The sequence below is a fragment of the Branchiostoma floridae genome, chromosome 13 (genome assembly GCF_000003815.2).
Source record: "Branchiostoma floridae strain S238N-H82 chromosome 13, Bfl_VNyyK, whole genome shotgun sequence".
Classification (NCBI taxonomy): domain Eukaryota; kingdom Metazoa; phylum Chordata; class Leptocardii; order Amphioxiformes; family Branchiostomatidae; genus Branchiostoma; species Branchiostoma floridae.
In genome coordinates, this window is record NC_049991.1 from 18,767,033 (window position 1) to 18,794,841 (window position 27,809).

The window sequence follows — 27,809 nt, forward strand, 5'->3', positions numbered from 1 at the left end:
AACTGACTTTAATTTTTTGCATTTTGGGGTCAAGAAGAAAGAAAAAAAAAGACAATCAAATAGGACAGAGCTTTTAGTTATGTTTATAGATTTGGAAGAATCATGTAATTAAATGTAGTCCAAACCACAACACCAAAAGCCCTAGAGCCGTTGGCGTGGCCAGTTTGGCAGCGCTTAAACCCCACTGTTACAAACCTTCCCCCAGCGGTCATGCCCTCAATGAAGAGCTTTGAGTTTGTCACAAAAACGTTAGCAAAACACTGAAAAAGTATAGTAGAAGAATAAAGAGGTTCTTTTTACACTAACATTTCTGCGAACCTTCTCTGCCTACCAACTTCCTCAGTGCAATACTGACTTGTTCAAATTGCACTGCAACTACAGGTGTCACTGCTTACAGTGTAAAGCAGTCAGCATTGTCAGGATCAATACTAATGAACAATCACTTCAAAATGTAAACTCATGAGAGTTAACGTTACAGACACATGATCTCATTGATTGGTCAAACACGTGATCTCTGCAACTGGTCAAACGTGCCAGGGAGTTTAGACACCCACTTAGCATTGTCCGGATGGTGACAGAAGGAAAACGAAACACCAGAGGAAATAAAACACCAGAGGAAATAAAACATTGATTGGTGAAAAGAATATCTAACGTTATTCAGTGACTTACCGACCTCAAGAAACTATTCACATTTCTATTGCACATTGATGAAGATTAGACATTCCTATTGTAAACAATATTTTATTGAAGACATACAACAAGAAGACATTTTCTTTTTTCAATATCTGACAAAAGGAATGGACAAGACAGAACATCAATATTGAGACACAGGGCAAGATCTTCAGTCCAAAGCTGAAGCAGGTACAATATCTATGAACATACAAATGTTTGTAGTCATATTTCTACTTCTATCCTGTTCATTCTCATAGGAGAGCATTGGCCATAGCCTGTAAGTTGGGAGACCTGCTAAACCAGGCTGAAGTTTCAACTTGTGGGCAAGGGCTCTAACTAGCTGTCAGCCAATCAAAGAATCAGCTTTACCTGAAGAAAACATTTTGCTGACTCTCTGATTGGCAGACAGCTGGTTAGACACCATACTGTACAGAATTAACACACACAAGCAAGAAGAAATTTCAGCCGAGTTTAGCAGTGCCTCTTCAAGGTATATCCTACCTATACCATGGACAAGACTATGAGTAGGAGTATGTAAGTTTTAAGTACTAAGTAAACCAGTGGTAGCTATTTGTTGACTTTAACAGTTTATCTATAAAACCTTTGGCGAGAATGTGCAAGATCCAATGTTTTCCTTGTCATCTTTAGCTTGTGGTGTATGTATCTGAATTTCCTGCATAGCTTAGAAGTTGGAACGTTTGCCAAACCCCTGGAAGACTTGAGGTGATACGTTTAACAAGTCTGCTTGGTGCCTTTCAGGAAACTAGAACATTGTTCTCTTACTTTACATGGAAACAACAGTACAAAAATAACTTAATGCTCGTAACTTGAAGAACATTAACAACGGGCTAAATAATATACAGCCTTTTGAAACAATTTAAACGCAACAAAGAATATAAGAAATATTAGTAAATTTTAAAGAAAGTCTATTTCTACATATAATATATATTTTTGGTTTTTCAAAACAAAAGAAAAAAACACAAGACAATGCAATAATAATGTAGATGTACAACACTGGTTATCTTTTCAAATAGGGAATGAGAAGGACACAAAATTAGAGGCCAGTTACAAATCTTTAAGTCAACTATTTTTGTAACCATGTCATTTGAAGAAAGTTTATGTTTTCTTTTAAAGTTAATGACAACTGGGTGATAGACATAGTAGCTAGAAAACTCGTTCGCATTTGGGTGAAAAGATAGAAATGTGTCTCTTCCAAAATGGGGTCCTTCAAATAGAAAATGATCTCAAATACTTGACATTGACTTAGCTTTTGTTTTTCTCTGACAGTGGAAATTGGTAATACATTTTGCAACTTGGAGAACATTGACAGCCCACCTCAGCTAAGACTTATGTGCGGCGAGGATGAGTGAGTGAGAACTTGCAAGGCACTGTTCCATACGTACCTCTAAAATGTGTCATGGGAAAGCAATTAGTTAGCCTAGCGATTTGAGAGATGAGTCTGATGAAGCCCTCAATAATATCCCTTGCCACAGACGGGTGGCGCATCAGACTTTCTGCAACTCGAGATCTCACTCACTAACTCACCTGGGTCACTGAGATCACTGGTCACCAAATAAAATGTTTTATCTGCATTATGTGACGTCTCAGAAGCAGTCGATTGCTCTTTCCTTTACAAAGACTGAAGTTGGACACTTTAACAAAAAATCTGCAAGTCCAAGCCGGAACCTTAAGTTCATCTTTGATCCAGAATTACTTCTATCAACATCAACTTGATGAACTTTCAAGGTAATATCCTGGAAGGCATCAGCATTTGGTCTTAAGTACTTATTCACACTTAGGCACATGGAAGGATAAGTGGACAGGAGCCTCTCTTTGTATTGCAACAATCCACACTAACTGTTCTTTTTGCAACCTTCCCTTTTTTATGAAATTCGATTGCGACGATGCCACGATTGCAAAGGAACACTCTCTTAATTTTCTGCAACCTTTTTTTTAATTCGAATTCAGGGCTGTCTCCGGCTTTAACTTTTTTCTGTCCCTCTCATTGTTTTGGGAGTCCACGTTGTTGATTTTCCTTGTTCAATCTGTCATTTTAAGCTTATGAAAACACATTTTCAATAACTTTATGTAATGACGTCCAGATTTTGGGGACGGATGGTGTAGAATTTTTGTCTGTCACAAAAAGCAAATTTCAGGCCCAGATGGAAGGACTGGAGGGAGCCCTGTTCGAATTACGAGTTGCTAAGGAGCAAGAAGCTTGATTGCAACAATGCCACTTTGGCCAGCTAGAGGAATTCTACGGGACCGTGGTGTTGGGGTGGACCCGCCATTGGCGCCATCACCTGTTGACGGTTAACGTTCTGGTGGAATTCGTGCATTCTGTGTTGGAAGTTTTCGAGGTCGTGCTGGATGTTGCCGATCTGCTGACGGATGAGCTGCCTGTTTTGCTCTCTGTCACGCCGAATCCGTTCCTCCATTTCCTCTCGCCGCTGCTGAATACGATACATCTGCTGTGCATGTGCATGTGCAGCAGCATTGTTGTGGACATGGGGCTGGAAAGGCACAATATAGAGTACATCAGACTAGGCGAGTACAAAATCATTTTTCTTGCTGGACCGGTCCCCCAAAAAGGAGGACCTGTAAAAAGTCATCAGAGGACCTATTGTCCCAGGCAAGTGAAAGTGTCAATCGGGCAAGTGAATTTCCTTCCCCACTTGTCCAATCGGGCAAGTAAGATTTTTCCATGAGATTTTTAAATATAATCACTTGTTGCTTATCAGTTAGCGCATCAAGCATTGGTCAACGCAGAAAAATAGAACCAATAATAAAAGAATTCCATTGCTGCATGTGAAAACACAGTGAAAATGTTAGTTAAATTTTGGGGCAAGCAGAAAGCTGGTTCAGGCAAGTAAATTTTGCATGTACTTGCCCGATAGGACAAGTGAATTTTAGAAAACTTGTTAAACCCTGAGGTCCGATTTTTTCTGGACTGGTCCAATAAGACAAACCGTGTTTTTTTTGCTTATCTAACACATACACGTACCTGATGTGGTGGGACAGGATGATTGACAGGCATGTGCGGCTGGGGCAGCGCTCCAAAGTGCGGCGGCGGCGGAAGATGTGCCGGGCCCATGTGTGGAGGCTGCTGATGGACAAAGGGATGATGGTTGCCCGGCAGGTGAGGTGGCGGCGGCATGGGAACTCCAGGCATTGGCGGCTGGTTCTGCCCGACCACCACACGCGGATTAAACCCGACCCCCTGGGGAGGGCCAGCTCTGACGGGACCGGCCCCCGGCGGCGGTACCACCTCGATCCGTGGCCTCTTGGGCTCTGGAGGCGGTCCGAGTTTGTCTGCTACCCTGTCCTTCCCTGTAATAATACGGATCATTCGTCACTTTACAATGAGTAAAACAAGAAATCTTTTTAAAAAAGTTGTGCCTTGCCGCGTGTTAGGGATATCGTCAGGAAAAAGTAGGTCAGCACTTCAAGCCCGGCAAGGCAAAATGCTGTGCCTTGGCAAAAACACAATACAATGACTGTTTTTACTGTTTCTGAAAGAGCTAACCAAGAGGAGTAAAATGCTTTTTAGATGAAGCGAATGGCTTGAACGGTTGCTGAGATATGGCTCCACAAAGTTGCCAAAACCTACCCTCAGATATGGCCGGCTGCGCGATAAACGATGAAAATCAAAAAAATACCTTTTTTGAGGGGTGATGAAAAGGTAAGTAAAGGCTGCAAAGCTTGTTTTATCTTATTTCCCGGTAATATGTACTACATAGAATCACTCCACAGAGTTCTGAACATTCATGGCATTTTATTATGCTTTTACACAGGGTCGATGTATGCAGCACCCACTGGTGTCCTTTCACACAATAATTGTCATCTTACCTTATTCTTTAAGAAATAAGTAAATTTGGGTTTAAAAGTTCACATTTTGGGTTACAGTCAATGGTGTTTTTTGCACCAGTTGAGTCGCATTGTACAAGATTAAATATCATACTTCATATACTTTTGCAATGTACACAACATTATGGTATCTTATATTACCAACAATGTCACATCTATAGAATATCAGCAATATTAATTGCCTTATAACAAGGTCAACTTGGTCAAGGTGAAAGGTAAGTGTGTGAATATGTCGCATTATTTTCATGTTGAGCCATGATGTTACACTGTATCAACAGTACAACTTTACACTTAGATACATTTGTAATAAAATATAGAAGACAGATGTTTGTACTAATAAGAGATAAAATATCAATAGGTAGACATTGTGTAAACACTAAATTTATTAGGACAAGTTCAACATTTTTCAAGGTCAAAGGCTCAGTCTTCAGGATACATACAATCGACACATATTTCTTTGATGTACTTGCAGGTACATGAACTTCTCCTTATTTAATCAATACTATAAATAGTATAATGCAATGTAAACTACTTTTTACAAAAACAACAGGCTTACTCATCATTTTCTGTGGTTACTGGTAGCAACAGTATTCTTTAACAAACTTAATGCTAATAGCACTGGCTGCACAACTTGTCAACATTATGTTTGACCTCTACCATTCAATATCTCCGCTCCGCTCTCCAGTCTTATATCAGCTACATCTGGTACTTGGTGCAATCTACACTCCACCTGAAAAACAAAATTATTTGAGTTTCATGATTAACATGTCTACCATCATGGTGATAATGTTCTTCCATCTGAGGGGATGACGACCTACTCCAGTACCACGTCTGATGTTCATCTACATCATCATCTTTCTTATGACTTCTTTCTTTCTTGTGACGAAAGATTCAGAATGATCCAATAATGAAATGAAGAATTCAATAAAGAAAGAAAGGCAAGTTGGGGCAAGGAATAGATTAACTTATTATCATTGATTAAGTAGATAAATACCTGCAACAAGATGGAAGGAGGTAAGTGTCACTGTTTCTGAGCCATCTTCTGCGACTGAATCTCAGTACCAACTGCGACAACCTCGCCCGGTCGGTAGGAACCTGGCTGATAGTAGAGACAAGAGTATAATATTGCAGGTAAGTACATATTTATGATTTCTGCTACACCAGAAAAACCCTTGGCACAATCTGACAAAGAATACACATTCTGGTTGCACAAATTTTTCACGTTAACAAAAATGCCATTAGTGTTTTGAAAAATTTGGGCATAGGTTACCCGGCTGACCCATATCAGGGGGCACGGTGCCTCAAGTTCAACAAGTGAAAAAAATACAAAATGGTATTTTAGTCTTGGAACGAGGCAAGGGATGATTCACACCAACAGTAACGATGATATTGAAAATACAATTGAGATTTTCTTAAAAATTGGGCATACCCTGTAGGTACCTCAAGTTACCATGGTGCCTCAAGTTCAACAAGTGAAAAGAAATACTAGTAGTACACAACAGGCCAATCAATGATCCATATGTAAAATATGCTAAAGAAAGCAATAAACTAATAAGAAAAAATTACTAAGAAACATTTTACATACATGTAAGTTTCATGACTAAAACATGGATAAAGAAACACTGCATAGAAATTATATTGCTGGGATTGACTTGAGAAAAAATTGTTCAAAAGCACATTTTCTTCAACATGCCCCCCTCCCCCAAACACTACAAATTGTATCAAGTATTTTACCTTGAAATTCTTCATCCATAGCGTCAAAAAAGGTTCTATTTGTGCCGCTTCAGTCACATATCCTCCGTTTCTGAGGGGCACGCGGCCCAAAATTTGGCGCGTTTGGATCGCGCGGCGCCGCCGCCCGGCCAAATTGGGGCGATCGTCGGGGAAAACAGCGTACGGCAGAGGGTTTTCGTGGTAGCGTTGAAATACCTAGTCAAACGTTCTTGAGACGTTTCGATGACGTCATTGCCTACTTATATATTCACATGCAATGCATTGGTCTAATTAGGCATTTATTTCATCTTTATGAATAGGTAATGCAAATTATTATGCGAGATAATTCACTTGATTATATATTTACTTCAATGGATTTGAAATATTACCATACGAACGCTTCATTCATTCGATGTAACCAGATGTTAAGAGACTTTCAGTACCGACCACAACTGTTATCAAATGCGTAAAAGGGAGGTATAAAGATTGACGGGTATGTACTGTTAGTCGCCTAAGCCGTAAGTTTGTCCTCGAGAAAGAGAACTGGGAAGGGCCTTTGGAAGGGCCTTTGGAAGGGCTGGGTTAACATTGCTTGAACCATTGAACCATTGAACCATGGAACCATTGAACCATGGAACCATTGAACCAACCAAGAAAATAGTGGCTACAAGGCCATGCCGCCTGCGGCGGCAAGGCAAAAAAACAAATTCACAGGTCTTAGTGGCAAGTGAGCAGATGTTGACACACTGGCAGCACCAAATCCGTAGGTGTTTTTTGGCACCTTTAGACAGATTAGCCGTGAGGCTCGGTGGGCGTCACTCCACCATCATGGGGGCAGGGGCATGGCGAGTATCAAACTCAGGACCTACTGATTCTGATTCCAGTGCTCTAGCCGTTGTGCCACACAGACACCCCAATGCTACAACGAGTAACATTTAACAATCAGACAAGGCAGACTTTACACCACGAAAGGAGGCAGTCCAAGTTTGTCTGCTACCCTGTCCTTCCCTGTAACAGTACACGAATACGCATGTACACGCATACACTCGAGCATACAAGGGAGACTCACACAGACAGAAACACACACACACAGACACAGACAGGCTAGTCCCATAAGTTACGTTTTTTGAGGCTGTAGGTTGTTTATTACATATCCACTGCGTCTAGGGCACAGTATTGGAAGGCAGAATCCAACCCTCTCCTTCCACCACATTTTTACACCTGACTGAAGTGGGAAAAGTAATGCAAAGTGCCTTTTTCAACAACAAAAGATCAGAAGCATGACAGGATTCGAACCCAGGACCTCTGGGTTCTGGGCCAAACGCCCTGCAGTTACTCCACACAAACCACACTTGTGGTAGAACAATTCTTAACCCTTAAACTGCCAAATCAAGATATATCCGGCACACCTATACATTCCCTGTGTGCCGCGCCCGGATATATCCGGGATAGTGTGTTCTCCCCAAGTAGCAGCTCTGCGCGCGTGTAGCGCACGAACCCCGGAAGTTAGGGACTTCGGCCTTGTTTGGGGGTTTCTTTATGGAGGTCAGCGGCCAACCCTGGCACTGATAGCATTTTATAGGGTTGAAACTCGGGCAGAACAATTCTTAAAACCAAAAGAATAAACTGAAGTGCATAAAACTCTCACCTTCTGCCTTTTTCTGTTCTCTTGCTGCCTTCTGAATTTCCTCCGTGGCTCTCTCATCGTCTTCCTAGTCGGGGAGGGAAAAGAAATCACAATTATGAACTCACTTGGTGAAATAAATGAATTGAAACTTAGATATTTCGATCGTAATTATAACAAGACGAACCTGGAGGCAACTCTCTATCTTCATGGCTACCTTGTCCCCCGAACAACCTGGAGGTCAAGGGACTGGATAGGTAGGTAGGTAGGTAGGTAGGTAGGTATAACAAGAAATTGAACGCACTAAACGCCCTAATCACACTGGGGAGAAGATCCTCTGACAAGCATGAAAATCTGATTGACCAGTGATGCCACTAGGTCATCTGTGGTCACAGTCCTCTACTGTGAGCTCTGACTACTTTTGTCCCTCAGGATACCTTAGAATGCACCATTTTGACTCATGATTCTCTTAAACTCTGTACCATGGAAGGTAGCTGCTCCTGGACCTCCCCTACAAGAGTTGCTCCTATATCAGTTACTGTAAATGCATTTAAGTTTGCAGAGATCTAATTTCCCGGTAGAGGGAAAATGGACTTTTCGCGGCAGCGGTTTAAATTTCGTAAGAAAGTAAGTTTAATTTCGTGGTAGCACTATGCCCTCTAGTCTCTTAGTGTAATGGAAAAATGTTTGCGGTAGTTTTAAATTCGCTGTGAATCAGCCGCCGCAAAAAACGCGAATATTTAACCACCTTGAAAGTTTCTGCATTTACAGTACTTTGAGTCACCATGTCACCCTATAAGAGAATCCTAGCTAAAAGCCTCATCCTACCTCTGTGCTTGTCCAGAGAGAGCATGCGGTGCACACGGTGCAGGGTTCTCCCGGGTTCCTGGCGTGCCGACAGAAGTGGTTGTAGTCCTTGATGGGCTTGCGGCAAACGTAGCACATCTTGGCTCCGCAGCGGCAGGTCATCTGAGGACACGGAAGTCAGTTTACAAGTTATAGTGCAATGCTCTGTTAATGGTAACTTAATTTAGCGATTTTAATGGTCACTAGTCAACCACTAAAAGTTACAAATACTTGGCACTCTTCTGCCATTTACGTTCACCACATCAACAGGTAATCAGTTGTTAGGAGGAGGGCTTCTATAAGCCTATTTTGGCTCTACCTCACTCCCGCACGGTTTTTAAGTATCGTTTATCTTTACTCCATGTATGCCCTTTTTTTATGTGCAAATAAATAAAATCAAAATAAATTTGAGGACACAGGACAAGTCAGTTTGCAAGTTATACTGCTGTGATCGGAATACTCTTTTACAGCCAGGTTGCCCAGGTGGCAACCTGAGTCAAAAGCCAGGTTGCACAATCAACATTTCAGGTTGCCACACTTCTAAGCTATTACTTATTATTATGTCTTTTCTTCCAGTTAAAGGTAACTAGTTATGTTTTATCAAGAACTAAATATAAAAGCTTATGCACAAAGGTGGAGGAAAAGCAGTGTTCCAACTGCAAAATTTCCGAACCTGAACCGAAACCTCTGGACCTGAACCGGATCAAGTAAAAAGGTATCCACCACTACACAATGCACAAAATGGAACAAGCCAAGATCAGTTTACTAGTTTCAGTTCAGACTGGAGAGTAGCTCACAGAGGCCATTTTTGAAAGACCTTAAAGATTGGGAAGACCGTCTATCGTACCAGGTGAGAATACACACCATGCAACTGCTATCCACAAGAAGACAAGCCTACCTTATTGCACCCATCGTGTTTTGTGAAGCTGGCTTTGCACTGGTGGCACGTCCTGATTTTGGCTTCCGTCATTTTCTCTTCTCTGGAAAGGAAGAGTATTTTATAACCAGTTAAACATTTGTATAGTTTCTTTGAACCAACACACGCCAGGGCATACCACTTTTCTTATCAAAACAAAATTGTGTTAGGACTTTAAGGGATATGTAACAGTGCCTTACATGCATGCATTTTCTGCATATCTCAAGTTCAGTCAACATTTTGTAAACTGTTAACGTTAACGCCTGCCAGTAAAATCTGTTCATTTTCTAATTGTTACAAAATCTGGTCCACTGATTTGTTTTTACTACTCCAACAATAAAAAACAGTTTTGTCCCCACACCTAGTACACAGCCCCAGTTAAAACAATGATCTCACATTGATGTCCTGAACTTTGTGTCGTCTGCCTTCTCCAAATCCTGGCACGGGATGCCAAAGTGCTCCGCCCAGTCCTCCTTACAGTGCCGACAGGTTTGCTGGACAGGAACAAGTTCAAGTTTAGTACCACATTTTTCATTTCTTTACAAACCTCAAACTTAAGGTGATATCTATTGGAGCACCGGTGCGGCACTGCAGGTTACGTTCACTGCGGCACTGTTGTGTTATTTTCGCCAATTTTTTATAGTTTAGAATATTGCGTAATATGTACAAGTATGACTAAGTTAGAAGACAACTATATACAAAAATGTAAAAAAATTCACTCTTTATCTCTGAAATTTGTTGAGGAATACAGCAAATAGCTTGAAGCCTTCCTGAATTGTGTTAAGTCTGTTACAATAAAAATCACATGAAGTATCTACAAACATTTGACAAGTAGAAACTCTGACAGTAATTTTGCCCCTCAGCACACCTTAGAATGCACTATTTTAACTTAAAATTCTCTAAAACTCTGCTGCACCATGGAAGGTGGATGCCCCCAAACCCCCCTACAATATCACTTGCTGTGACTCACCAAGAAATTTGGATCACCTATAATAATTGTAACTATAAATCCTGCCATTCAGTCCTACCTTCATGCACTCTGGGTTCTGACAGCGGAAAACTTTGTCCTCCGCGGCCAAGATAGCAGCATAGTCACAACTGGGGCACCTGTAACACATTAGCTACATGTTAGCCAAGGAAAACAAAAACCTGACCCACTCACACGCAGTTAAGTTGCGTAGTAGTATCCAGTACTTGATTACACTGCTGCAGTGGTTCTGACACAAGGGTGAACAGCAGTCGGTTAGTCTTCACACTGCACTTCTAAGTCGCCCTATCTGGCTGGTGAGGCATTTGATATCCTTCTTAACACCATGCAATCCAAGACTGTAGCCTGATCAGTTATTAAGAGTAAGAAAACAACTGGCTAGGGTACGTTACAGATAACTGACCATACATTTTACATTCAGGTCTGAACCTGTACCTAAACTACTTTACGGTTTACCTGCACTTGAATTGTGTTACATGGTATGCTTCACAGCCCTAAGACTAAAAAAAGGCACAGCTTGATGTCTTCTAACTTAGTATATAGTTGTCTTCTAACATATGATGTTATATACTCCATTTTAGATGATATGTAAGTTATCCTACACCATGTACATACAAATGTTCTTTTTTTAAATTTGTATTGTTTATGTGTTTGTCAGCAGGGCTAGCCCTTTGTAATAGCCATAGGCTAGTTGGGCAGCCCTGGCTGTGTGTTCGGTGCAGCCAAACCAATAAATAAATAAATAAAGGCACAGCTGTTTTACCAAATACTGTATGATACTATCTGAGAGTCCTTTTGTAAAACTAAAACAGTGAACCCCAAATATTACTGGCTTTACCCAGATCAAGCTGAAACTGTCTTCTGCAAGTGTAACCATGGCAATGGTGTTGCCATGGAGATGACCTTACCGTACGAGGTCATCCAGCCCGGCCAGGTTGATGTTCTCCTCCTCCAGCCTCTCCTGGTACTTCTTCAGCATGTTCTCAGGCAGGGCTTTCTCCAGCTGACCTGGGGGCAGAGGTCAACAGGGCAAGGGTCAACTTCATGACCTTATAAATGCAATTCTTAAAACATTTTTTGTGAAGGCAAAGTGTAAACCATTACCCATTTCACAATGTATGTATTATATGTGGAACTTTGAACTTTGGAAAGAATTCTTTTGTTGACCTGGGGGCAGAGGTCAACATCACCTTAAGGCCAAAGGTCAACACAATCACCAAGGTCAGCTTCATTACCTTATGGCCAAACTCAACATTGTGACCTTTTGTTTTACACGTGTGTGATTGTAAAAAAATAAAGCTATTACATAGTTTTCTTGGTATAAAACAAACTAACTTGTGAATGCCAGACAGAAATTAGGGTTACCGATATGCAAAGAACAAACAGGTATACTTTCACTACTTTCATGTGCCTTCCTTTCTACTGTAAATAAGTCCTCTTGGAACCCGCTGTGAAGGGGAACTTACCCATGGGAAACGTGCTGTCACACCCGTCAGTCATGCAGCTCAGAGACGCCTGTGGAGACAGAAACATGTCAGTACCGGTACAGAAAATTTAGGTACGGTCTAGGTCCAGAGGATCAGGTCCTGGTCCGGACCTGAACATGATTCAGGGTATGTGAAAAACTAGTGAATGCATCACACTCAAAACAATGGTCCATCTTGCTACAAAAATTATTTGGTGGAGCGTTCGACTCCTACGTTTTAAAATCCTACAAGGCTAACTGTCTCTGTACGATTGACTGTAAAACTTGGTACAAATGACTGTACACTCTACTTCGCTCTTGTAATTTTTTCGACCAGTAAACCATTAACAGGTTTCTATTGGGCAACAGTCTCCAGAGTCTCTATACCTGTAGAAATGATATATAACCTCATCTCTAAGAGATCCAAATAATGTAAAATGCAGACTGTTCACTGTACTGTGGTTTTATGTTCTCGTGTTTTGTGGTGAACACTTTACCGTGAACTCAAAACCACCGCGAACATTTTTCCATTATAGTATGAGACTGCAGTCTATGGCGCTATCGCAAAGTTAAAACCACAGCGTAAACTCCATTTTCCCTCTACAATCAATCAATCAATCAATAAAATAATGGTTCCTGAACAATTTCAGTACGATTCATACTTCCTAAATTCATAGTGGTGCAGGTAAAATTTGTCTGGTGCAGGTAATTTTCAGTGTTACCTGTATGCAGAAAAAAGTATTTCAGGCCCTGGTAAAAGAAACAAACAAACAAACAAACAAACCTGTCCTGCACCGAAGACCTTCTCCTTGGTGTAGTTCTTGAGACAGTCTGCGCAGAACAGATGTCCATCGTAACACTAAACAAACAAACAAACAAACAAACAAACAAACCTGTCCTGCACCGAAGACCTTCTCCTTGGTGTAGTTCTTGAGACAGTCTGCACAGAACAGATGTCCTCGTAACACTAAACAAACAAACAAACAAACAAACAAACAAACCTGTCCTGCACCGAAGACCTTCTCCTTGGTGTAGTTCTTGAGACAGTCTGCACAGAACAGATGTCCTCGTAACACTAAACAAACAAACAAACAAACAAACAAACAAACCTGTCCTGCACCGAAGACCTTCTCCTTAGTGTAGTTCTTGAGACAGTCTGCGCAGAACAGATGTCCCTCGTAACACTGAACCATGTCCTCAAATGTGACCTCTCCGAAGCAGCAGCCGCACTCGATCATCTGTCCCGCAGCTTCGTACTGCTCCTCGTTTAGCCTCAGTGCCAGAAGGTGGTCTGCTTCCTGGACAGGAGACAAGTAAAAAGGGAAGGCAGAGTTTTTACTACGAGAAGCAGCAGCAGCACTAAATCATCTGCCCCGCAGCTTTGTACTGCTCCTCATTAGCCTCAGTGTCAGAAGATGGTTCACTTCCTGGGGACCTTAGACAACTTAGGAATCAAGACAGGTAAACCTTTTCTCACTACAACGTACAAGAAGCAGCATACGACATCTGCCCTGCAGCTTCGTACTGCTCCTCGTTTAGCCTCAGTGCCAGAAGGTGGTCTGCTTCCTGGACAGGAGACAAGTAAAAAGGTAAGGCAGGGTTCTCACTACGAGAAGAAGTAGCAGCACTAAATCATCTGGCCTGCAGCTTTGTACAGCTACTCATTTAGCGCTAGAAAATGGTCTACTTTCTGGGGACAGGAAGCAAGTTAGATATCAGGAATCAAGATAGGGAAAAATAATGCAGGGTTCTAACTACAAGAAGCAGCAGCAGCACTCTATCATTTGGCCTGTAACTTGTAGGCAACCCAGTCTTTTCCGTAAACATTTGCTGCTAGGAGGAAAAAAGAAAAAGAATGCACCAGCAATAACAATATCAGGGCTGAAATACCACCTGCATATGCAGGTTAGTGCAGGTAAAATTTCTGGTGTCTACCGGCACCAAACCTGAACTGGTCCATGTACTGGGTTTTATACAAAAATATCCGTATGTTGTAGGTGTATATGGATTGCTATTAGCTGCATTCACTGTTACAATCTATAAATTTTTTTTTTGTTAAAGGAAAAAAAAAACTGATTACTAAACAATTTTAGAATGATCCATACTTCCTAAATGAGTGGTGCAGGTAAAATTTGTCTGCTGCAGGTAATTTTCAATGTTATGTATACAGAAAAAAGTATTTCGAGCCCTGAATATGTTTTTTCCTTGGAGAACAATAGAATAAAAATCCCCGCCCACCTCTTTTTGCTGCCTGGTCCTCTCCGTTACAAAGTCCATCTCTTCCTTCAGCTCCTTGCAGAGCTCACCGTGTACGGCCATGGTAGTTTTTACACGAGGTAGTTTCAGCAGCCTGACGCTGAAACTTCGCTTGTGTAGAGCATCTGAAAGACAGAAGATATGTTGACATTTCTGAAAATAATTTTATGTTTTCCTCATTTTGGTGCCTTGAAAAAAAAAAAATATATATATATATATATATATATATATATATATATATATATATATATATATGTATATAAAAACTCAGAATGAGTGTGTTAGTCAAAATACCAATAGCAGCATTCTGATGTATTCTCAGCTAAACAGCATTTGTTTGATCGCGTCGGTTCAAATCTAAAGCAAAAAAGTCCCTTATCATTTCAGGGCTGTAAGGCCATAACCAGGGTTGGGCAAGTCCACTAGCCCGATTGTCCAGGGCAAGTGAAACTGCTGATCGGGCAAGTGAATGTCCTATCCCACTTGTCTGATTTTTCCCTGAGAGATTTTGATATATTTCAGTCATAGCACCAATCATTGGTCAACAAAGAAAAATAGAGCCAACAATAAAAGAATTGTACTGATGGAAATAAAATGTCTGGACAAGTGAAAAGTTAGTTCAGGCAAGTAAATTTTCTGTGTTAGGACAAGTGGATTATAGAAAACCTTGTCCAAACCTACATAAAATTGATGCACATACAGATGTAATCAATATAATCAAATGAACATGGCTTAATCATTTTACTTTCTAGACCCTACCATTCCCATCCTCCAGTTTAACCTGGACCTCACACTGGGAACTGGGAACCTCGTTGCTTTTTCTCCGGTTGACCCTTGGCTGGGGACTAGCAACAACTGCATCTGGGGAACCGGGCACAAGATAAACAACGTGGTCAGACACGGCACATTTTACGCTCTCTGGCAGAACATGAAGAAACTGTAAGGTATAAGTAGACACAAACAAGACAAACACACACAACGCACACTTCCAACCACAGGGCTCGAAATACCACCTGCATATGCAGGTTAGTGCAGGTAAAACTAGAGCTGTGCGGGTATTTCTGGTGTCTACCTGCACCTAACCTGCACTGGTCCATGTACTGTGTTTTATACATAAATGTCCTATGAATAGTATGATGTAGGTGTATTTGAATTGTTATAAGCTGCATTGACTGCTACCACTTATGAAGTATAAAAGAAATAATGGCAATGATTTCTGAACAGTTTTTAGTATGATTCATACTTCCTACATTTTGAGAGGTGCAGGTAAAATTTGTCTGATGCAGGTAATTCTAAATGTTACTTGCACCAGGGCAGGTATGCAGAAAAAAGTACTTTGAGCCTTGTTGAAGAACCTGTATCCTACCTGGAAGTTTGGCGAGGATGTTTTCCTGGATGAACTTCTTGGCCGGAGCGTAGTGAAACTTGTAGAAGCACAAAATGGTGCGGATGTCTTTCACAGAAATCTGCAAAGTCAAAACAGCCAAGATTGTCACAGCTGCTATACAATGCCATTGGTTATACTTCAAATGGTTAAATAGCTCAATATCTAATTTATTCTGAATTCCTTTTATCGTATTAAAATAGGAAGCCCTAATTTGGGGCAAGTCTCCCTCAGATCTGTCGGACTAAAAGGTAAAATGGGAAAAACTCAAAGTATGCACCCCTTCTGAACAAATTTTGAACAGACCATGTACTGGATAAATTCAAATTTTTTGCATCCTTCCTAGAAATATAGCTCTACCTTGCTTTATTTTACTTTAGGCTCTTTTTTTAATATAACCATGCAATAACCTCAAAACAAAGTATGCACCCCAACTTTGTCAACAACTTGTAGCACCTTTTCAATTTTGAAGTGTGTTAAAAGTGCATACTTTATTCGAGAAAATACGGTATCATCTCTTTCATCTAAGGCAATGTATTTCAAATTTCAGCTCTTATAGTTCGAAATAGTCTGGAAGGACAAGATGCAAAAAGCTGGTATTTCAGTTCACCTGAAGTTTCTCCAAGCCGGGAACAAAAAAAAGAAAATAAATGTGGCCAACTCCACAGAACAACTCACCCTCCTGTATTCGTTATGCAGAGTTGTCGCAACCTGCATCCGATATACCTGGGACACTGGAGTGGAATAATCCTTAAAGAAGTCCTTATTTGTCTGAAAAATAAATAAATCATATCATTATACAATAACTGAAGAACTATAACATTTACCATTGAAACTCTTAAGCATAACACTTGTTCTGTTATTTAAATCATACATTTTGAGATGGCAACAAAGCATACATCATCTATTGAGAAGTACCACATTTGTGGAAGAATTGACGTAACAGGTTAGCATCAATTTATTTCAACACAGAATCAGACTGTAAGGCTTATTCCATAAATCATCATCATCTGTTGACATGCTTACACACGACAGGGTTATACCGCTCCTTGCAGGGTGACATACCCTTTTGCTGGCTAAATTACAAGACTGGGAAGTGGGATGTGCCAGGTGTCCCGTCTTGGACAATGGTGATCCATGCACACAGGGATAGACCCCAACTCTTTTTGCTAAGTGTGGCTCTTCTCAAACATGGGAGCAACAGCTTTATGTCCCTTCCTAGAACCCTGGTACAACTGAAGAGAAGTTTTATCACCATACCTTTTCCTGAGCTTTGGAAGCAGCAGCAGCTGCTGCAGGTTGCTGTACCGGAGCCTTTGGGTAGTCTGGGTGTTCCAGAAGGTACTCACAGCAACTGGAGGGGGAAATCGTACAGGTGTATCAGTTGTAGGTAAAATAGGTAGAAATACTCCCATAGCCTTTTCATAATCCCACAGAGGTTGTGGGTTGTAATCTACTGTGTCTAGGGCACAATGGAAGGCGGAGCCCATCTCTCTCCTCCCATCCCCTTTATCTCCCTAACCGAAGTCAGGTACCCATTTTTACACCTGGGTATAGTGAGACAGGTCGTGCTAATTCAAGTGCCTTTCCCACCATAGCATGATAGGAGTTGAACTCAGGACCTCTGGGTTCTTTCTGGGCCAACAGCTTGCAGTTATGCCACACAAACCCACCACTTTGTGGGTAAAACTGTCTTAAATTGTCCTAAATACAATAAACTGAAAAAAAAATTTAATTTTATATTTGCAGTGAGCCCTAATCTTAAAGTCAACATACCGACTTTCTGTCTTCCACCACTTCTAATGATTGCTACATTCTTTCATGAACACCACCCTCCCCCACCCCCACATACAAACATTGTGACAACCAGCACCGAAAACAAAGGAACAAAAAGAATCAGAGGAAGCTACGGACGTACCCGTTGAGTGGGTGTGCAACGTTCCAGAATCTGTTGACCAGGTCCCGAGCATAGCCTGCCTCCACGTCTGGAAACATCTCCACCTGTACACACATCACAGTGGTTAGGCCACACCAATTTAATTTCTTGGTTCACGGATTTTTTCATAAAAAATATGGAGCGAGAGGGCGAAATAAAAATAAAAATTGTAAAATGCTTCGGGTAAAGGTAAGGGCTAATCCCAAACATAAAGAAAAAAAAGTTTTCAGCTTGAAAAAAGTACAAAAACACTATTATTGTACTGTAACAGCACCTCGTTGAAAATTACATAAGTAGTGTCAGTTTTTATGTTTGCTACACCAGAAAGTTGGTGAATGGTTTCATTAATGGTGAAAATTTGCTGAGTGGTAATTTTCATTTTTTATTTTTTTTTCCAAAAAATAGGAGCGAGCGAATCCGTGAACCAAGAAATTAAATTGGTGTGGCCTTATGCTGACATCACACAAACTCATCAACAATCTTATGGCCAACATGAAAGACTACATTGATGTTAAACTTAATTTTGCTTTCCTACCTAGTTTTCCAGGCTCTCAAAATGGCCTTCATTTGCATTTGAAAGAAAAATGTTAGAGCTTCTAAGTTCTAACCTAGCAGTTGGGCTTTGTCACACTTCCAGACTGTTGAGCTTTGGGTGCTTTTACTCCTTGTACTAGTGTACGACGTACACTGGCATTTTAAAATGCTATCTTCCTGTACAAACATCACATTGGTATGGGGTTGGACAAGGTCCGATTGTACCCCGCCGGGCAAGTGAAATAGTCCATCGGGCAAGTTTATGTCCTACCCCACTTCACCAATCGGGCAGGTAAGATTTTCCATTGAGTGAGATTTTGATATGTTTGTTACTTTTCACAGTCATGGCATCAAGCATTGTTCAACACAGAAACAAAGTGCCAATAGTAAAAGAATTTCATTACTGGAAGTGAAAATACAGAGAAAATTTTTTTCTTTGCAATTTCAGGCAAGCGACATTATTCTTCGGACAAGTAAATTTTTTATGTACTTGCCTGATTGGACAAGTGAACTTTAGAAAACTTGTTAAACCCTGGAAGTGAAAATGCGTAGAAAAAAGGCATTCAAATTTTGGGTAAATTTCTTACCACTTGTGCGACTGTACCAGCTTGTTGCTCCTCCAGTGTGGGAGGCTGCTGTACGACAGGTACTGGGGCTGGGGGCACCACTGGCTCATCTTCTTCATCTATATCATCTAGATCATCTAGATCATCATATTCGTCGGAGGAGGAGGAACTAGGAAAGAAAGCAAACAAAAATTTTCAAATCCTCTCATTTTGTCGTGACGAATGCTATCAGGACATTGACTGCAAATCTTCGAAAAATGGTAAATTGATGAAATGGAATGCGGGAAATTTTAAAAGTGGTTTAAGGTAGAATGTCATCACAGCATAACCGCACAATTCAAAACCACTGAGAACACTCAATTTTCACCGTTCAAGATATCAAGTTCCTGCATTTACAGTAATACAGGGTACTTACCTATTGATCAGAACAGGGGCAGGATGCAACACCTTTTTCTTCCTTGCTCCACCTCGATTAACTAAACAACAAAAATGTCAATCAATCAATCAATTAAACAATGCAGTCAAATGAGGTACTGAATTGTTATAACTATATATAAGGTCTTTGATTCTGATGATTTTAGATCATCTCCAGTTGCTTGAGGCAACTTAGTCAGGGTACCATCCGGGTAGTTCACTCTTATGTTCGCTTCTGCTACCCGTCTGGGGAACTGTACATTTAATTCTTTTGGTGGTGACGTCAGTTGATGAGTGAATCAAGAAATGGGTTTGATGACAACAGGCCCTCCCGCAAGTGGACGGAGGGCGTTTCGGGTGTTGGACAATTTAAAGCAATGCTAGGTTGAAAATTTTCTTTATTTCTGAAAACTGCCAAAAATCGATGCGTGCACAGATGTCATCCATATAATTTATAAACAAATCAACATGGCTTGATTACACTATACAAGCCTGTACCTTGAGCATCTGCATCTATGATGGGGTTTTCCTGGTTCCCCACTTCCACTCCTGGGTTCGTGGTCAGATCAACGATGTCTTCAGCCAGGTCTTCCAAGGTGGAGTCACCTGTGGGGACGTCTTCATCCTCACCTGGAAAAGGTAAAGGTGAACGCCTGATTTTGAAAAGTAAACACTATTTCTACACCCAAACTACCCCCAGTTTAAAGGCTCTTGACTTTCTGAAGATGACAAAAAATCAATTATTTTGTGATCCCCAAGGTATGTTTTACCTACAAACCAATTTTATCAAAAAAAAATATCTATGTTTGACATTTGGCCTGGTCCTTTGAATGTAGTTCCCAAAAAGTAATATTTATCCTGATGACGTCATTTGGTAACATGACTACACTAATAAAGCTGCTCATACAAACTTGCTGTCATATATCAAAATAGACTTTGGTTATTGCAGATTCAAAAAATACATGGTAGCACTGGTCCCTTTCGCCAGTTTCGGTGGTATAAAAAATGGCCCTGGCCCATGGACTTCAACTTTTTGAGAGAATTAAGAGGGTTGTTCTTCGTAGTATCTAGGGCATGTTTTACCCTGTGCAAAATCTATAGTCTCCTTTATCTAGCCTTTACTAGCATTTGACTACTCGTGAGAAATTAGCCACAACATCTCAAAAGCCAGACAGACAGTACTAAAAGTTACCGTCAGAAATGCTGATGGGCGAGCCCTGCTTCTCCAGCAGACTGTCGATGCACCTGTTCAGCAGGATGTGCCTGTAAGATGAGGAAGCAAAACAACGTCAATATCAGGTCTCTTGATATGATACAATTACGGATAGAAATTAGGAAAAGAAGATTGAGAACAATTTTACAGCATTTTCCTTACTCAGATGCAGGGCTGTCTCCAGAACCTGTCCTTCCGCCATAGGACAGAAATTTGGCTTTTGGGGCATCCTTTCCATCCCCAAAATCTGAACTTGATGAAAATGTGTTTTCATATGCTTAAAGATTGAGCAACAAAAATGAACATCTTGGGCCAAAAACTGAGTTGGAGGAGGGAAAAATCTAAAGCCAGGGACAGCCCTACTCAAGTCACACCGAAAATTCCATGTCCCTTGCCAGTGCTTGACCCAAAAGAGGATAAGGTTGAAGCAAGTTTTCACTAGGGTCATAAGCTGGTTAACCAGAACTGAGAAGTCCTGGAGCATTTTTTTCTAGGCCTTACTTGGCTAACAGTTCTGCCTGGTCGTCGGCAGTGACGGCAGCACGTAGAACCCTATGGCTGAGGTGTGGGAAGACTTGGGACAGCTGCATCACTACCCACTGTTCATCTTCAGTTAGAGATGGTCCAGCTTCACTTAGGGATGGTCCAGCTCTGCATTAAAACAAACATACATACAACATCAACTCTGCATCACTACCCACTGTTCATCCTCACTTAGAGATGGTCCAGCTTCACTTACGGATGGTCCAGCTCTGAGAGGAAAGAATATATAGAATATACAGTCAAACATACATGTTAAAGTGACCACCTCTACATAAAAATCACCTGGCAAATGTGGCCACTTTTTATGGTCCCTTGGATTCGTTGGAATCGGATTGGATAATTTTTCCTGTTGACACAAGCATTAACAATTTTGTCTATACCTTACCAGGGTTCTAGCCAGGATTTCAGTTTAGCGTAGTGGGAATGGCATGGTAGCGAAGTGAATCATCAGGAGATTGGAGTGGAAGGGGGGTCTTGGCCCTTCCACGATGAGATTTAGAAAAATGTTGAGTTAAAAGTTGGCACTCTGTTAACATCACATGTAATTTGAAGGATTTTTTGGTCAGTTTTGAGTGGCATATTATCATTTTTCATTGTTCAGACATTGATTAGACATTTTTGAACAACCAAATGATAGCAAAGCGCCACTACACTAGTTAGAAATTAGCGTAGTGGTCACAAATTGCAGCGTGGTGGCCCACTACTGCTTACCTCATTAAAACCAATTTAGTCTTTATTATTTACCTGTCCACATAAACCAGTAATCATTGGCCAGGCCGATGTAAGCCCTTTCAGAGAAATTCTAGGTAAATAAAGGTAAATGCCCTGAAAAAGGAAACAATCCTTGTCTGAACCATTGTTTTGATTTGCATAACAATTGTCCAGACGGGTTTTGTTTCCTTTTTATGGGGCCTTTACCTTTGACATATTATTACCTAGAATCCTGTTGCCACACATGAGTTCTGACATCAGTATTTGCTTTCTTTGTTTAACTACATTTGACTACAATGATTTGAAAAAAAAAACTAGTATCACATGAACAGGTGGTAAAGTCATCAATCAAACGGCATGCAACAGTGCCCGGCAGAATTCCAAACAAAAATAATTTTATCATTTGATCTTAATCACAAAATAACTACAGGCGGCTAAGCAATTTTGTCAAATTATTCTACTATTGGACACAAACTATTTTTTCATTTCCATTTTTCTAAAAAAACAAAAACTGCGCTAGAAGTTTTCAGTTTCGAACAGGAAGTGATGTAAATCGCATGCGGAAGTCGGGCTACGGTCGGGAAAATATGTGAATAATCAAATATTCGCCATATTTTCGTTGGAAATTTCTCTCTCGAAATTTGTATGAATCAAATGTACATGTTAGAGAGCCTTTATAAAAGGTAATTCACACCTAAAGAACAAAACAAAAGGCGTGAAACCTTTCCTGCCGCCGGCCTGGTCTCAGTTGTCAGTCCATAACAAATGACTGATAAGCGCGCACGTATACACATATGCAAATAATTTGCATCGATGTCGGCGAGCGATGGTACCAACGGAAAGCCCGCCAAAATGAACCGACGCCAGACACACAACCTACGGCCCATAAATAGAGACATAAAACACTTCCATCAGGATATAAAAATCCAAACAATGGCGGGCTAAATTCACCACAAATCATTCCGAAACCACAACTGACCCTTGGACATGCGTTCTACCCGAGACTTCCGCCGATGACCAACACAACACTTTTCCCCGTGGAATTTCGCTAATATCTTGTAAAATCCCTCACACACTCCCACAAATTTCACTCAGAATACGGTTCAAACCCTTACCGAGCTGGTGAACTGACACTGGGACCTCTGTTGTCCATGCTGTTGGCGAAATTTGGGCGGCAAACCGACGGCCCAGCGCACGGCCACATCTCCTCCGCCATCTTGACTAGAAATGACTGTCACTTGATTTGCGCGGGTACACCTTCCCACAATGCACGGCGGTTTAAATCCCAGGAGACTAGCGCGTTTTTTGGCGACGCCCCCGGAACGGAGCGTAGTGTGCATTCAGGTTATCGGCATACATATGTTTTTCTAGCCTGATTAAATCTCCATTATAGCAGCCCGCCAAACATTCGCCGGCCCCCTAGATGGGCGGGGAGGGGCCAGTTACAGCCCTGGACAACGGAGTTTGTGTTACACAGACTAATGTTTTTCCAAGGGGAAAATCTGGTATTCATACGGCCCTGAAAAAATACGATTCTATCTTCTTTTTTTTCAATTTTCACCGAAGTGTAGATCGGAACATTTACCAGTAGAATTGGCAACTCTACCAGGTTGCACTGATCTCTACTTTGACGTACAGTCAAACCTGTCTATAGCGGACGCTCAAGGGACTGGAGAAATGTGGCCACTATAGACAGATGATTGTAGAGAAAATGCCGATCAATTGACCACGCGCAATAAGTTACACGTGATTTCAGTACCCACCAATCTTTCTCACCAAGTAACATTGCACTTTACACGACCTTCCTCACTTCACCCAGGTGTTAAAAAAATGGGTACCTGACTTCGGTCGGAGAGGTAAAAGACTACCTTTACCTGTACTGTGTATGTGGCACTTAATATAAGTTACAAAACTTGCGTGCAGTGCCACATTGTCCTCGTCTGTCCAAAGGCAAATATTAAAAAAAAAAGAGTAACATTGGTTCCATAATGACCCTGTCGGGAACTCCAAATGTCCTCGCAAACTCCGATTTTAAACTCGGTACAGGACCGAGCCAACTCTCCATAGAAAGTATGTTGAAATACACTGGAACAAGCCTTCAGAGAAGTACTAATCCCAATTTCAATCTTAAAATTTTTCTCCACCAGACAGTCACAAGGGTCATCTTTGTACCCACTAAAAGAACCACTTCCGAGCTAGCAAACCTTGCCACATGGCTACATTCAAATCGTCTAACACTGAATGTTGCTAAGACTAAGTGGATCCTTTTCGGTACTAGTGGGAAGTTAAGAGCAGTACCTCCACTTAGAATCCAAATTGCTCAGGAAACAGTTGACCAAGTGTATCAACTCAAATACCTAGGTGTTCTCCTTGATTGCAATATCTCATGGAACACATTGACATGGTATGTTCCAAGGTATCTAAGACAATAGGCTAAGATCATGTATACAGGTGTATGCATATATGGTTCTACCACTATTATTCGTTCACATAAGAATTGTTGGACATAAAACAAAGTCTCCCAGGATGAAAACTCACCTTACCGGTTTGTCAATATGCAAATTATTGCGAAACGGGCCTTTTTCCGACACTAGACAACTGCTCGAGAGAGACGCCTGAGTTCAGTCTCTTTTCTGCGGAAGCGGCTTTCTAGGATATATAGTTTGGCAGTTCGTTGGCTTTCCCCGTGACGGTCCCAACTCACAACTTAGCAAAAACTGCCGCCCTGGTCTCGCCTGCAAGCGACTGAAATTATGGTAAGAGTTAAGATAATATTCGGGACCTTTTCAGGCAAATTTGTTTGTGGGGGTGTTGAAGATTTTTAATAATAATGCATTATAGGGCAAGGACGAGATAATTACATGTAGAAGCCACATCTTTTATCTCTTGTAGGGGGTAGTTATGTTGGAAGCTTCAAGGATTGCATTCTGTGACTGGCCTCCCTTAACATAGGGAGGGGACTAAGGCTACTTATGTGGTTGGACGAGTTGGACGAGTTGGTGCATTGCTGAGGCTCCAGTGTGAATGTACCTCATTTCAAGGAGGTTCTATATTTAACCCCCTTGTTCATTTCAATCCAGATAGACTTCTATATGGCTTGTGTGGTTTGATTCTTGTATTGTTTTCTGTTTCAGGTGTCGATTCTTCAAAAAAAACCTGCGCATACAAGTTAGTATAGGATGATACACTACCACTAAACAAACCATCAATATAATTGTTACCTTTTACCGATCGTGCTTTAACCGATCCGTGTCCCCGGCCGGAAAGACTTCTGACAAACATGGAGACTGGTGAAAAGGCGGTCAAGACTACCTTTGTACCAAGCACCTTTCTCAAAAAGACTGGAACAGTAATACTTGCATTACTGATTCTAACTGCGTTTTGTACGTACATAACGTATACTGGATATGCAGAGAAATATTCGGTCTTCCTAAATGGTCCAGTTGCCCCGGGCCCCCAAAATGAAATAAAAGATCTGCTCCATGGACTGAAGCATGTGTCCAGCATTCAGCGTTCAGCACTCCCCAGGAGCAGTCACTTTATATCTGACATCTCTGACAACAACCCTTCGTCACGATTCTATTCCGTCTGGAGCGAAGAAACCACACAGATAGCGAGGAAGACAACACAAGAAGACAGGAAGAAAATTCTTGTCTGGAACCCCTGGCCCACGATATCGATGCTCGGCCGCCGCGCATGTCCATCCATGCCACAGTGTGAATTTACAAAAGATCGCAGAGAAGTTGCAGATGCGAATGCTGTAATCTTTTGGTTCGCGACAATCCCACACGTCTACAACAGTTCCTGGTTCCCCCAGTCACGGCCTGCTGACCAACACTGGATAATGCGTACACCAGACTGTCCTCACTTCACAAGGAACCACGACTGGAAGTCCTACGGAGGTGTCTTCAACCGGACCATGACCTACAGGAACGATTCAGACATCTACATGCCCTGGGGGCACATCACACAACTTTATGAAGAAATTGCCAGAAAACCAGACACTTTGGGTAGACATTACCCCAAACAGAAGGATAAGATAGTCATATGGTATGTGAGTAATTGCTACAAACACCTGACTCGGTTTGCCTATGCTAATGAGCTGATGAAGTACATCCAAGTGGACGTGTTTGGTGGTTGTGGAGCTGACTACTGTGGGCTTGGGCCGGGAGGGAGGGATTGTTTCACAAACCATTTGCGCCAGTACAAGTTCTACTTAGCATTTGAAAACTTCAAATGTGTAGAGTATATAACAGAAAAGTTCTGGCTCAATGGCCTGAAACGCGATGCCGTGCCGGTTGTTTTGGGTGCACCTAGGAGGGACTATGAGAGATTTGCTCCACCCAATTCTTTCATTCACGTAGACGATTTCAAATCCCCTCGAGCGTTGGCAAGCTACTTATTATATCTAAGTAAACATGATGACAAGTATATGCAGTATTTTGCTTGGAAAACCAACCCTCCAAAGAACCTCCCACCGTATAAAGGGGCCTGGTGTGAAGTATGTAAGAAGCTTGTACAGGTAAATCCCAAGGAGAGAAAGGTCTATAATGACATTGACAAGTGGTGGAGGGGGGAAAACTATGAGTTCTGTGAACCCGTGGTCATGTTAGATGGGATACGGCGCAAAGAGCTTGCAGTGCATTATCCCTGATTGTAATTAACGCTAGTTCACCTTTATACGCGGGGTAACCTATTTCCGTTGTTTAGACAAAAAACAAGGGCTCAGGGATATCAAGTCAACGGACGGTGGTTTCAAACAGCAAAACTTTGAAACTATTCCACTTTGAAATCATCGTCCTTCTACCTGATATCGTCATGATTTTAAAAACAACGGATATAGGTTACCCAGCGAATAAAGGTCAACTGTCGTTACTTCCATGCAAAATGGAGGTATAGTTTTTTTTTTTTTTTTACTTTTCATGTGTGTCTGCGGGGAAAATCTCAAGGATAGATTTTTATGATATTTGGTACGTGGTAAGATGTTGTGAATCTGACGGTGATGACTGATTTTTGGTCTCCTGGTGGTTAATTTTGGTACCGCAGCATGACTTTCTGGATTTGTACCTTTTTTATTGTAACATATAAGTAAATAACATGATGGCGACACACTCAAGCTCAACACGCTAATTTTCGTGTCGTCATCAAAAACAAACTGAAAGTACAAACGAACATCGGAACAATTACAGACAAGAAAAGCATATAACAAAGGTAATGTTGAGTAAAACCACATAACGAAATCATAGAATATAAGAAAAATACATTTGTATACAGGTGGATTTTTATATTTCAGCCATACCATAGGTATGGTGAAATATATTGTATTCGTAATGTTTCTTTCTTTCTTTCTTCTTTCTCCTGCCAAATCTTCAACTCAAATCAACTCCGCCGTTTTTTAACCGATTGACTTGAAATTTGGCACAAAGATAGAGTAAGCCAATACCCCCAGGTGTTTTTTTTCATTTTTTTCATATCTGCCTTTAAAATGATTTTATTGAGGTTTTTGTCAATTTTTATGTATATTTTGGGCTCCTGTACCCTGGTATTTCAGCCGGATGACATGAAATTTGGTACAGAGGTGCCCTGATCATATGCCCACCCAGATTTAATAACAGTTTTGGCATACGGTACAACAAAATGCTTGATTTTGCGATTTTTGGCCATTTTTTGACAAAAAAAGCACATTTTTGCCTCCTGTACCGTCGTTTTACAACCGAATGACTTGAAATTTGGTATTTAAGTGCCCTTCAATTTTGTGCGCATGAATTCAATAACAGTTTTTCCATACAGTACAACATGATGCTTCATATTGCAATTTTATGGCCATTTTTAGACAAAAATTTGACATTTTTGGCTCCTGTTCCCTCGTTTAACAACCAAATGACCCGACATTTGGTAAAGGGGTGCTCTAGATATTTATCCAAATGACCCATGTATAATTTTTGGCATGGAACACTTTAAAATGATATATTTGGGAATTTTTTGGGTCATTTTCCAATGGCCAAAGGGGTCAACGACCTCAAGGCCTATTGTTGCATGAGGGAGATGGCTGAAATATGCTGTATTTGCTCTCAAGCAAATGTCGGCCTTTCTAGTGGATTTGTATCTTTGCCCTGGGCATGTTGTGGTATTGATTTTTATGGGTAGAAGATGCATGCAAG

General features: G+C 41.1%; 2 protein-coding genes across 2 annotated transcripts; one reads left to right on the forward strand and one right to left on the reverse strand.

The window, feature by feature from the left end:
* Positions 1-748: 748 nt before the first annotated feature.
* On the reverse strand, positions 749-22,929 carry LOC118428602 (E3 ubiquitin-protein ligase RNF216-like). Its single transcript, XM_035838704.1, has 23 exons — positions 22,764-22,929; positions 20,896-21,045; positions 20,374-20,444; positions 19,680-19,811; positions 19,183-19,243; positions 18,789-18,936; positions 17,650-17,732; positions 16,992-17,085; positions 16,410-16,502; positions 15,714-15,813; positions 15,107-15,208; positions 14,330-14,472; positions 13,586-13,657; positions 13,201-13,389; positions 12,093-12,141; positions 11,535-11,634; positions 10,667-10,745; positions 10,035-10,132; positions 9,621-9,702; positions 8,705-8,845; positions 7,901-7,964; positions 3,677-4,002; positions 749-3,185 (listed from the first exon to the last, which is right to left on the reverse strand). Exons 1-23 carry the CDS (start codon positions 22,862-22,864, stop codon positions 2,919-2,921), a joined length of 2,745 nt encoding a protein of 914 aa, XP_035694597.1. The 5' UTR covers positions 22,865-22,929; the 3' UTR covers positions 749-2,918.
* A 1,277-nt stretch (positions 22,930-24,206) lies between these two features.
* LOC118429660 (4-galactosyl-N-acetylglucosaminide 3-alpha-L-fucosyltransferase FUT6-like) lies at positions 24,207-26,925 on the forward strand. The gene is made up of 2 exons (XM_035840241.1): positions 24,207-24,404; positions 24,783-26,925. Exon 2 carries the CDS (start codon positions 24,929-24,931, stop codon positions 26,300-26,302), a length of 1,374 nt encoding a protein of 457 aa, XP_035696134.1. The 5' UTR covers positions 24,207-24,404; positions 24,783-24,928; the 3' UTR covers positions 26,303-26,925.
* The last annotated feature ends 884 nt before the right edge of the window (positions 26,926-27,809 follow it).